Source organism: Tachypleus tridentatus, chromosome 9 (genome assembly GCF_004210375.1).
Source record: "Tachypleus tridentatus isolate NWPU-2018 chromosome 9, ASM421037v1, whole genome shotgun sequence".
Classification (NCBI taxonomy): Eukaryota; Metazoa; Arthropoda; class Merostomata; order Xiphosura; family Limulidae; genus Tachypleus; species Tachypleus tridentatus.
The window spans coordinates 16,558,189-16,571,161 of NC_134833.1; the positions used below are offsets into that span (position 1 = coordinate 16,558,189).

At 31.2% G+C, this 12,973-nt stretch overlaps 1 protein-coding gene across 3 annotated transcripts in view; it reads left to right on the forward strand.

Moving 5' to 3' along the window:
• The window catches only part of LOC143224780 (poly(A)-specific ribonuclease PARN-like), a 52,449-nt gene extending 39,682 nt beyond the window's left edge, over positions 1-12,767 (forward strand). For 2 of the 3 annotated variants that reach the window (XM_076453075.1, XM_076453074.1), the window contains 4 exons: positions 4,182-4,256; positions 5,301-5,466; positions 8,129-8,202; positions 12,075-12,767. In XM_076453075.1, coding sequence (XP_076309190.1) covers positions 4,182-4,256; positions 5,301-5,466; positions 8,129-8,202; positions 12,075-12,178 — 419 coding nt within the window. In that variant the 3' untranslated portion in view covers positions 12,179-12,767. Of the gene's footprint in view, positions 1-4,181; positions 4,257-5,300; positions 5,467-8,128; positions 8,256-12,074 lie in introns of all 3 variants that reach the window. The other variant, XM_076453076.1, reaches the window with a different exon arrangement.
• The last annotated feature ends 206 nt before the right edge of the window (positions 12,768-12,973 follow it).

Consider the following 12,973-nt stretch of genomic DNA (forward strand, 5'->3'; position numbering starts at 1 on the left):
TTACATCAGTTTGTGATGTATGATAACAGGTTAGCAGATTTGTAAATTTTTATCAGAAACTGAAATTTGGTTTTTAGTGTACTTGCTATAAAATACCGAAATGTCAATATTAACATTTTTAACTGTCTCCACACTGCAACATTTCATAATTGTTACTATATAGAATCAACATACATATTTAATTACATTAATCATTAGTTGTATGTGGCTGTGAGTACAGTTAGGTCATATTTTTAACTTAAAGCATGAAAACAGCTCACAAATATTTCTGTTTATTACATGTACCTGTAATATTTTCAAGATAAGAATAACCATCTAGAAATGGAGTTTCGATACCTGTGGTGGGAAGAGCACAGATAGCCCAATATGTAGCTTTGTGCTCAACTACAAACAAAAATTAAAAATCATTTCAAAAACTAAATATCACATTGTGTGTAACATTGCACCATAATATAAAATTGTGTTTACGATAAAATAATATGCTTGTAAAATAATTTTTTTTTATTCTTTGGAATTATTGACAGTTTTTTATTCACTGCTAACTTAAGAACATTCTCTTGTTTAACATTTACAGGTCAAATTACAGAAAATGTAGAACCTCAGTATGTAGTTAACCTGTTATAGGTCACACTACTGTTTAGGTTATATGTACAGCAAGGCTTCTGTAATCTGTATATCTAATTAACCTGTTGAAGGTCACACTACTGTTTAGGTTATATGTACAGCAAGTTTCCTGTAATCTGTATATTTAATTAACCTGTTGAAGGTCACACTACTGTTTAGGTTATATGTACAGCAAGTTTCCTGTAATCTGTATATTTAATTAACCTGTTATAGGTCGCACTACTGTTTAGGTTATATGTATAGCAAGTTTCCTGTAATCTGTATATTTAATTAACCTGTTGTAGGTCACACTACTGTTTAGGTTATATGTACAGCAAGTTTCCTGTAATCTGTATATTTAATTAACCTGTTATAGGTCACACTACTGTTTAGGTTATATGTACAGCAAGTTTCCTGTAATCTGTATATTTAATTAACCTGTTGTAGGTCACACTACTGTTTAGGTTATATGTACAGCAAGTTTCCTGTAATCTGTATATTTAATTAACCTGTTGTAGGTCACACTACTGTTTAGGTTATGTACAGCAAGTTTCCTGTAATCTGTATATTTAATTAACCTGTTGTAGGTCACACTACTGTGTAGGTTATATGTACAGCAAGGCTTCTGTAATCTGTATATTTAATTAACCTGTTGTAGGTCACACTATTGTGTAGGTTATATGTACAGCAAGTTTCCTGTAATCTGTATATTTAATTAACCTGTTGTAGGTCACACTACTGTTTAGGTTATGTACAGCAAGTTTCCTGTAATCTGTATATTTAATTAACCTGTTGAAGGTCACACTACTGTTTAGGTTATATGTACAGCAAGTTTTCTGTAATCTGTATATTTAATTAACCTGTTGTAGGTCACACTACTGTGTAGGTTATATGTACAGCAAGGCTTCTGTAATCTGTATATTTAATTAACCTGTTGTAGGTCACACTACTGTTTAGGTTATATGTACAGCAAGTTTCCTGTAATCTGTATATTTAATTAACCTGTTGTAGGTCACACTACTGTTTAGGTTATGTACAGCAAGTTTCCTGTAATCTGTATATTTAATTAACCTGTTGAAGGTCACACTACTGTTTAGGTTATATGTACAGCAAGTTTTCTGTAATCTGTATATTTAATTAACCTGTTGTAGGTCACACTATTGTGTAGGTTATATGTACAGCAAGGCTTCTGTAATTTGTAAATTTAATTAACCTATTGTAGGCCACATTACTGTTTAAGTTTCATAACCAATTCTAATCAGTTCGTACTTTATTAGATCATGTGATATTGTCTTGCTTTACTGAAGACAGGCCTTTTATTATTTTAAATATCTCAGAAGTACCAATATTTTTCACAAATATTATAATGACTAATTGATAAATAAAGGCATTTTTAACAGTTAGTCATTTATGTAGAGAAAACCTCACAGCTACGATTGAGAAACCTTTTGTGACTGCATACACAAAGTACAAATAGTGATTTCTGTACTTAGCTCTTATGATTAAAGGTTCATTTGTAGATGGATTTGAGTGTTTATTTTATTATACAAATGTTTTATATTTAAAATATAGAAATGTATAATTCATGAATTTTATCTAACCTTCAAGATGACTAAACATTTTTAAAATTCTTTATACAGTTATCTTCAGATTTGACTGCTTGTTTGAGCAAGTAAAAACACTAAAGAAAATATGTTTTCTGGGCACGTTTTAAAGCTATAGGATGATGTCTTGATATACAACTGCAATCACTCATTTGATGTGACACTACTTTGTTCCTTCAGACAGCTTAGTTCTGTAACGTCAGTCCCTGTTAATGAAGACATGCACAAGTGTTTATCAGAGTCGTACATTTCCAACTGTTATTACAGATTGTTCTTTCTTTCAGAAGGCTATAACACAATGGAAGAATCAGTTTTCTTATGTTAAGAATGAAAGTTTGATTAGAGTAGACAACTTTTGATACACAAAAATATTCTTGTGTGGAAAGTGTTACCATTCACATGTGACAGGTTATGATAGACCAACAACATTATTACTGATGAGATGCGTGTGTGATACTTCAGAAGACTGCTGCTGAAATTGTTTTGCATGATTTTTCCAACACACATATCCAAAGTTCTGTGTTAAAATATTTGATGGTAGTGTCAATTATAATTGTATAAAAAAAATATATATAGCTTGCATAACTATTGAACCTTCACATTGGGTATTTAAAATGGTGTTCATGTACGTTACTGTGGTCATACTAAGTATGTACTTTTATAAATGACTAATTTGATTAATTTGTATGATACTACAAAGAGGTATTTATGAAACCATTAACTGTTATAAGTGTATAACTTTTCAATGTGAATATTAATATAGTAAATGAATTATTGTTTGTTTAGTAGTATAAATTACATTAATTGTTTACTATATGTAGTGTATAAAATGAGAATGATGCAGTGTATTATGTAATTGTGCAGTTGATTACATAATGGTGTTACAGAATAGACGTAACATATGTAGAATGGATAATTTGACAACTAATTGTTATAACTACTGGTTGGAAGTTGTAGAACATTACATGCAGTGCTGTGTAAAGTGAAACCATGAATAAATATTCTGTGTGCTAGTGAAATTAGAACAGTGAGTCTGTCTTGTATAATTTAATCGTGACAAATTAACTTAGCCCTAGCGAATGTGGTGCGCTTTGGATCATATAGAAGTGATAAGACTCGGTTTCAGCTGGAGGTAATATAAATGGCATATTGTGAATCTGCCATTAAGCAACTGTATACAAAGTTGGAACTAGAACTTTGAATTTATGATGGGTAATAAAGAATAATACTGGCAGGTGTGGGGTTAAGTGATGAATTTTTTTCCTTTAGTAAAATTAAGTTTTGAAACCTGCAGATGATATAAGATTAAAACATAGTGAGTCTGATTTAGTGATAATCTACATGGGTGGAAAATTTCCGATTGTTTAGATATTCATGTCATGTGATTTGCTAGGAAGAAGATAAGGTTTTCAATGGTTACTTCATGTTCACAGAACTGACTGTATTGTGCTAAATGTACTAGAGGTATTTATTTAGCCTATTATCCTAGAAACTTGAAAAAAAAAAAGGTTAAAACATTCAGGTTGGTTTTTATAATAGCGTAGGGTGTCAAGAATTGCATAATTCCATTTATGTTGAACCTAAGTGACACTTCAATTAAGGATACATATAATTCTGTAGGGTGTTTACTGTCTTACTTTGTTTTTAGCTGTCTGTACAAAGTTTGTTATTGGAATTTTAACATGTCATGATTTTGTTTTTAAATTATGTGTTGGATTATGTTGTATGTGAAGAAAAAACGTGAAGTTTATTTTGACTTGAACAGTAGAATCTTTAAGTCTTAAATCTTAGCTACTTACTAAAAAATAGTATACATGTAGTCATGTTAAGAGAAACATTTTATAACTATTAAAGTATAACTTGAATGGTGAAATTGGTTATTTATAAAATTTGGATTGTGTTTTCGAACAAGGACTCTTTGTTTTAAAATAAAATTATATTTGAAAAAGCTTGTATCTTTTTCTTTTGCTCTAGGGGCTATATCAGTCTCTTGGCTAGATGAAACTTCTGCTTTAGTTGCACTTAGACAGCCCGAGCACACTGCTGATGGTGAGTTTTTTTTTTATATATTCCTCATAGATTTTGAACAGTATCACCTTTAGTATTTTTCTCAAGTGTATGGAGGACTCTACATGTATGGATATTGATGAGTTTTCACTTCAACCTCCCTTTGTTAGTAGTTGTTGAAAAAAGTGACATTTCAGTAATGCGAGGTAGGTAAGTCTCTGCAGGTGTATCGGTGTGTTTCAAGACTGCAGCTCAGGAGTGTGCATGTATGTGACATTTTGCTGCACCCCCTGTGGATTCAAGTAGCTAGAGCTGATGATACTGTCACCCTCCTACAGTGTCAATAAATCTTACAAGTGAACACATGTTATTAACATGATAATTGAGGGCATAGTGCCAAATTACCTTGTGTGATTGGATGGCTAAGAAAGACATTTGAGTGATGAAAGATTTTATTTTGATAGATACATACATGGTGAACCTTAATTTATTGTGACACTCCCTTAAGAAATATTATTACTATTGAACATCTGTAAGCAGTTTGTTTTCCAGCACAAATATTAATACATCTTGGGAATTAGTAATTTTGTAAGATTCTCTTTAAGAGTTTTGCACTTGATGAAAATGAACTAAGATGTTTAGTTAAAAACTCATTTTTGTACCTTGAGCTTTTTCTACCACTGTTTGTTTTGGAAATTCAAAGTAAGAATTGTACTGTGTTTTGTCACATGTTTCAAGTGTGTATCTTTTTAACGCTTGATTTGTCCCCTATTTCTATTAAAATATTATTATGTTGCCCAAGAACATGTGTTAAATACAATTTAATAAGTGAAACTTTTATTTTTAAAAATAAATGATTATTAAGTAATGGTTGATTTTTTAATGTACTATTGTGCTAAAAAGTGATCTGTTGTTTAAGAAACAGTGTTTAAAATTGAAACACAAGCTGTTGGTTTTTACTACATCTATAATGTGTTCTTTGACATTAGAAGTATTGTAACACTTGTGGTGTAACATTCAGAATAAAAGTTGATTAATCTTACAATAGATTTAAAATGAGGTTATGTAAACACTTGTTTGTTTCAGTTTTGAAGAACCTTGTTCTGTCCAATAGCAATGTTTACTCAGTGAAGAGATATTTAGATTTTCAAAACAGGCATCAACCAGATCTCATGGTTGACAGAAAAGTGTCTCCAGTTCCACACTGTGATTTTGGACTTCCTGTGAAGAGGAGAAGCAGTGGAACATATGAGTAAGTGTACGAATTCTTAAAAGTTTTCTCTGTTTTGTGTAATAATGGTGTGTACTGATATTAAAGATGTTTAATTTTGGAACACAGGGTGAGTATCACATTACCTTTCAGGGATAATTTCTTTTAACTTTCAAAATAAACAAACATTAAACATTAGTTTAAGAAAGGTATTGCTTCTCACAGGTTACTTGTATTAATATTCTATAGCTTGAGTTGTCACTAGAATATTCTATTGTAGTCGATGTAGCAGATTAGATATAGCTCTCTAGTTGTTTATACAACATACAATAATAAAAAAATTAAAGCAAACACATTTGAGTTTATATTTAGCAGTTATAGAGATTTATTAGAACTAACAGATTTTATTTTACTTTTTAATACCTGTCCAGATATTGAGGCGTAACGGAACTTAAGGCTTTCCGTACAAGGGATATTTTTGCTAATAATGAATTTCAGGAAGTTATAAATAATTCTGTTAGAGTAAAAAGTAATGAATTTAGTTATAATAAGACTATTCCATTTAGCAACAAATTTATCCTTTGGATTCTATAGATGAGGAACTACTGGAGGTAAAGGAAACAAAAGTGACCAAGAAGGATGTGGATAATAGGAAGGTTGTAAGTGGTCATTTCTTGACCCAGACATGTGGATAGAATAGCCTGTAGGGTAGATAGGGAGCAAATAATTAGATTATGCTACCCAGAACCACAGAGTGGAGGATATAATTGACAAAACAGAAGATATAATAAAAGTGGCTGGTAGAAATGTATATTTTGTGTTGCATGTAGGGGCTAATAGTGTGCAGAAAGCTAGGTTAATTGAGCACAAGGGTTTGATAAAAGCATTTAAAGTAAAAGCCTATAACTTAATTTTATCAGGGATACTGCCCAGAATTACCTGTGGGGATGAAATTACAAGTAGGTCACTAGGACTAAATGCTAGGCTTAGGTGAATATCTCTGGATGAGCAGATAAGCTGGTTGGACTTGTGAGATTGGTTCAGTGGAAGATAGATTTTTGAATGGATAGTTTACATTTAAATAAGATAGTGGCTAGCTTGTTTGCTAAAGTTTTTAACTGAGCTTTAAAGGAAATTTTTAAACTGGGACTAGACAGCGGTGAGGGCCAGAAAACTATGGAAGAATAAGAAGCAAAGAAAAGTTTATCACAGGAAATAAGTATACAAGTAGAAATGAGGATAGGCTTAATTGTTGCTATTGTAATGCTAGTATAAAGTATAAAATAGACGACTTTAGAGCATTGGTACAAATGAAGGAATTTGATATAATAGGAATAACTAAAACATGGTTAAACATAGAGGATTTTGATGACAGAATTTCTTTGAAATTCAGGGTTACACACTACATAGTAGGAATACAGTATTAAAGACAAGATAGGAATGTCTTTATATGTAAAATGTGAGTTACATCCTGTTAAAATTGAGGATAAAGATAACACCAAGGAGACTGAATCCATGTGGGCTTCTGTTAGAAGATGTAAGGGGAAAGACTTTTAGCAGGAGTTTGTTACAGATCACCAGATGATACTGAATAAATTAGTGAGAAACTTTACACTGAGACTAAGATTTCAGCTGTCAGTGAAGACATAGGTAATTTTAATTTCAGGCATGTAGTGAGAAAAATGTTGAGTCAAACTATGAGGGAGAAAGGTTTCTTAGAAACTGTTCAAGATGGCTTTCTTTAACAGTTAGTCAAGAGACCTATAAGAAACAGTACTATTTTAGATCTGTTGTTAACTTTAAATAGAGAAATGATTGAGAGGTGGAAATTGAGAACATCTGGGTACGAGTAATCACTTCTGTATTAGATTCAATATTCTGCTGCATGTAGAGATAAGGAATAATGACATTTTGGTTACAAATTTCAAAAAGCAGATTTTGAAGGAATGCAACAGGAATATTTAAAGATAAATGTTTACATATTCAAGGTAAACATATTCCTTATAGAAAGAAAATGGTCGCTGTAAGTAACAAACCATGTTGGCTCACAAAGTTTAAGAGATAAAATTAAAGAAAAACATAAATTTAAACTGACTGGCTTGATAACAGACTTAGAAGATTATTGAAGAAGTTGGTGAAACAGGAAATTAGGATATCAAAAAGGATGTATGAGAAAAGGTTGACTGAAAATCTAAAAGTAAGAAGTAAGGATTTCTTTAAATGCAGTAAAATATCAGGATAGGGGTAGGACCCTTGAGGAGTGATAAAGAAGGCACATATGTGATGATTGAGATAGATAAGTTATATTTTGGTTTGTACTCACAAAGACCTAAGCAATATTCTATGTCTTGAACAGTTGATATATGGAAACAAGATGATTACAGTAATCCTGAGCTGGTTGTGAAAAAATTGGGAGGTTTAAAAAGCAATAAGTCTCTTGGGGAAATATTATCAAGAACTGATAAAAAAAAAGTCAAGTGCAAGATGTTAGCTAATGTATCTCTTCTTTTCAAGGTAGGTGATAAAAACTGTACTAGTAAATATAGACCTATTAGTCTTACATCAGTTGTGGGAAAAACAAAAGCAGTAGAAAAAAATATTTAAAGCTTATATGGTGCTGCTACAAGACATAACAGCATGATTAAAATGAACTATTTAAATAGTCAGTTAATGTTCAATATCTAATCAAACTTCATTCTTCCAGAGGAAACCTCAGTAATCGTAGCATTGAACCAATTCCTGAAGAAGATGAAGATAACTTAGTAAGCAGTCCATCAGGTATTGTCTTCATTTTAATAATGCAGGTGATAACTTAGTAAGCAGTCCATCAGGTATTGTCTTTATTTTAATAATGGAGGTGAAAACTTTGTAATCAGTCCATCAGGTATTGTCTTTATTTTAATAATGCAGGTGAAAACTTAGTAAGCAGTCCATCAGGTATTGTCTTTATTTTAATAATACAGGTGAAAACTTTGTAATCAGTCCATCAGGTATTGTCTTTATTTTAATAATACAGGTGAAAACTTAGTAAGCAGTCCATCAGGTATTGTCTTTATTTTAATAATGCAGGTGAAAACGTTGTAATCAGTCCTTCAGGTATTGTCTTTATTTTAATAATACAGGTGAAAACTTTGTAATCAGTCCATCAGGTATTGTCTTTATTTTAATAATGCAGATGAATTGGCTTAAAGTGTCTTTACATATGTTGTTAGAAATGGGATAATTATAAAACTGTTTAGTAAGTGAGAATAGCTTAGTTTGTATGTTAAGGAAGGAGAGTAGACGTTGAATTTATTCTAGTTTTTGTATTTTGGTGAAATAATCCATAGAGAGAGTTGTGATAAACAGGAACATAACAAACCAGCCTTTCCCACACAGATGTGTTTATTGGTAGATCCTTAGGCAAGTGGTGCAATCATGTTTTATTGTTATTGTATATACGGTTTTCTTTTAGAATAATACGTTAGGTTATTTTTATGGTTCCTTATCCACTAATCTTTTGTTTGGTGCTTTTGATTGTAATATTCTAATATATGCTTTGGTAGTGTACTGAATGAGATGCTAACAGTTCTTTCTCTGAGTTAATACGTTGAGATGGTTATGATTTTTCTTAGGCTTCTTAAAGTTACAAATTGTGAGGTTAAATTTATTTAAACATAGCATTTTCTTAAAGCTGTATATTTAGTGCAATGATATAAAGTATAGGGATATGATTGAATATTAAGTATACTATAAAGCACTTTGAGATTATAACAGTGTTTTTTGGAACACTCTTGATATCTTTGGCCTATCGACTTATATAGTTTGCTGTTGCCAAAGTTCATGAAACTGAATAAGACGAGGATGTTATAGAGTGTAGCATTGCAACAGGAAGTGATTTTGGAGTATTTGGGTCATTACCATTTCTAGATGGATATAGAAGCTTGTTCCCCTAGGTAATGTTTGAAACTTTAATGCTTTAGGATAGAATCATGAGCCATTTTTAGTACAAAAACTGCATATGTGCAACAAATGTATTGAGTGGAAAGAAACAAGTTGTAATGTAACTGATGTGCAATGAAAAAGTGGTCAGGCCATGGCCTGACTGGCCTCACCACTTCTTACAACTGTGAGTAATGAAGACTCGCATACTTCAGGATGTATTTTGTAGACAGCAGAGTGATGGCAGCTCATGCCCCTTGTGTTTTAATCACTTTAATCTTTCAATATAAAGTATCAGCGACAACAACTTGCAAGGTAAGCTCCGCCTCGCGAGTTTTTCAGCACCCATCAGTTCACCTGTTACTGTTACAATTAAACATTAATCATATTTAATTACAGATAGAGGAGATAGCATTTTAAGTTGCATTATTAGAGTGATTTATGTGAACTGCTGTGCAAGGCTTTGTTTCTTTTTGTTTTTTTAGAAATTAAACTAAGAAACAATACTTGTGAGAGATAAGTTGGAAACACCCTATTATATAACTTTTTGTTTTTCTATTAAACTTCTGTTTTCATATTCATTTATCTTTCTTATCATTTTTCTGAGGTCAGTTTCATCTGAGAAGACAGGCAACTAGTGCTATTTTAATACAAGATAAATTTTCTTTTGTTACTCGTGACGCATTTGAGGCATAGATTTAACAATAAATGTGAATTATTTCACATATCCCATAAAAATAATTAATTTCTTGATATTCAAGTGGAATGTACTTGTCAAAATATTTTTCCTTTTAATATAAAGAATATTTTATTGGCAAACTAGTGGATTTGCTGATTGTATGTTTCAAGATGGACTCTTTGATAATTTTTATCTTTATTTATTTCTTCATTTGAGGAACATTATCTTCAGTGTTCTTAGTTTTTGACAAAATGAAGAAGAAAATCTGAGTGATGAAAGATCTCTGATTTGACTTTATTTACGTCATTATAACTGACTTGTTTGTTGAATATGTGACTGGATAAAAATAAACAGTGGTTTTCTCAGAAGGCAGTTCAGCTATAAAACACGTCAATTTACATGAGCAATGACGAAATGTGATAACATGCCAAACTGTTTACCACGGTTTAATAAACAGTGACTTCGAGTGTAACCATTTCGTCTTGTTGGTTTTATCACTTTCTTAAATTAATAAAGATTTGTTAGAGTTATTATGAAACTAGATCACTAACTGAATAAGCCATAACTCTATTGTAATTTGGAGTAAATGGTATAATGAATAGAATGATGGTTAAATTCATAGGTGCAGTTTAGATGTTTAGGAAATATGAATGAAAAGCATCATTGTGTTACAGGTTTCCTTTTTCTTTTGAGCAACTTCTGTTGCCAAATAAGTATATTGTAGAGATTAACATAATAAGTATGCTGATGAAATTCTTAAAATGTTTATATAACTGTTATGATTTCTGATTCTTTCGTTTGTGATTAAAGAGTCTTACAAGAAGTACACATGTTAATAGATCCACAGCTACATATTATACGCGAAAATAGTGTTTAGTCTTTAGGAAAGAAGCACATCTTGAGATAGAAATAACAAATACAAAATTTTTGTCTTTATAAATTTACTAGTTTAAAGCTATTTCATGTATGTTCTATAAAATATTTTTCTGCGGGTCAAATGTTAAAACCCACAGTTTACTTTTATTCTATTTTGTACAAGTAGATCCATGGCTGGACTACCAGGTACATTGTGTGTGTGAATATGTTAACAATCTATAGCTAGACAACTGGAAAAACTGAATTTTTGCACTATATTCCAAGTTATGCAACACATTTTATGCATATGTTACTGATACATCTGAAGAATGCACCCACACATAGTGCACATGTTTATCATAAGTTAAGAAAATGCTCAGTGACTGCCAGCCAACAATAAGTCATACTTATCACTGGTCAACATGGAGCCATACTTGTGCTTTTAACAACAGTTTATACCTACTGGAAGTCACTATCAGGTTATAATTACTCCTTATCGGCAAGAACCCATATCTGCACCTGGTCAGCTTGAGGTCGTATCTACTAATGGTCAACAGCAGTATGTATCTACTGCTAGTCAAATTGACTACATTTTAAATTTTTAGTTTAATGTATTTTAACATTTTTTATTTTGTAATATTGTTGTGTACATTCCTGTTATGTATGATTTATTCTTATTCAGCCATCTTGCATGTTGTATGTTTTTATATAAAAATATACCAAGTCTTTTACTCTGTATCGAAACAGGAATGGGAAATTGTTATTAACCTTATCCAAAAAGGATCAGTATTCTTTTTGAGGTTTTGATTTATTTTTTTTTTTGCATATTTTGTCATAATTTCTATTTGTCAAATTTTTTCTTACACTAACTTCATTTGAATGTTCCTCAGTAGTCGTAACAAGCGACAAGTGGACTTGCATTATTCTTAGATCCCAGACCTCTGTCTGGGTATCTCCGTGTTTGGTAGTAACAAGTCTGCCTGAAAGAAACAAACAAACAAATCTATTTGTTATTCCTGTTTTCCATGTCCTGAGTTAACTATTCCAGTTTTGGAGAAATGCCACCTTGATAATGTACCTACTAGACACTTACTAGACTTGGACTCTTTTTTACTGGAGCGACTTCAAAAGGTGAATGATTAAAACCAGTTTTTCTTATCAGGTCTTAACTGTTTTATTGTTTTCTCTCATTTAGTGGAACCAGTGGAAAAGAAACCAAAACTTGAGAAACCTAGCAACAGTAACTTGCCACCTTCCAAGTGTGTAAAGTTATTTGAGGAGAATGATAATTGGACCTAGAACTTTGTGCATCTGTTTTTAAAGATATAGAATGAAGGGAAGTTTGTTTTGTTTATCAACTGTTTAATGAATGCTACATGTAACTTGAGATATCTAATGACACTCACTGGAAGCCTTAAAGTGCTTTAAAATGTAAGTTTGTTTTTTGGGGTTCTGTCATGTTTCAAACACGTTTCTGAAGTAATTTATGGTTCGATATGAATAACTTGTCAGTCATTTTGCATTTTGTATTGAAACAGTAAACGGAAGATGTTAGAATTATGTGTGTATTCATGCAGAAAAAAAAATAATTTTTTTTTTATGGACTACAAACATTATTTTATAATGTTTTATTGTACAGACAGACTGGTGCAAGAAATATAGGTTTAAAACCTTACGTAGTTCGTTGTTATCAGTGTTTTAAACCTATTTTCGTGATGGTATTTGCTTTGCCACAAATATAAGTTTTCAGATGCTCATTGATTGAATTTTTTTTATATATATACATAACATGTCAGGTTTTATTATTGGATTTTCAAGTATTACATGTATTTTTTCTTTATTTCATTAGATATAGAAACTAAATAAAGAGGAATATATTTCTAGTTCATATCTAACTATCTCATTCATTTTTAAATGTTGTCTAAAGATTGAAAGAAAAGGTGGTTACATTTTAAATAAATTATTCGTAACTACCAGTAAGATCAAATTATCTGTGATACGAAGAACTAACAGTCCAGTTTTTGTTTGAGAAATCCCCAATTTAAGATGAACAGTTGTGTTCATCGTGGTTTTTAAGAGCAGTTTGGAGAAATT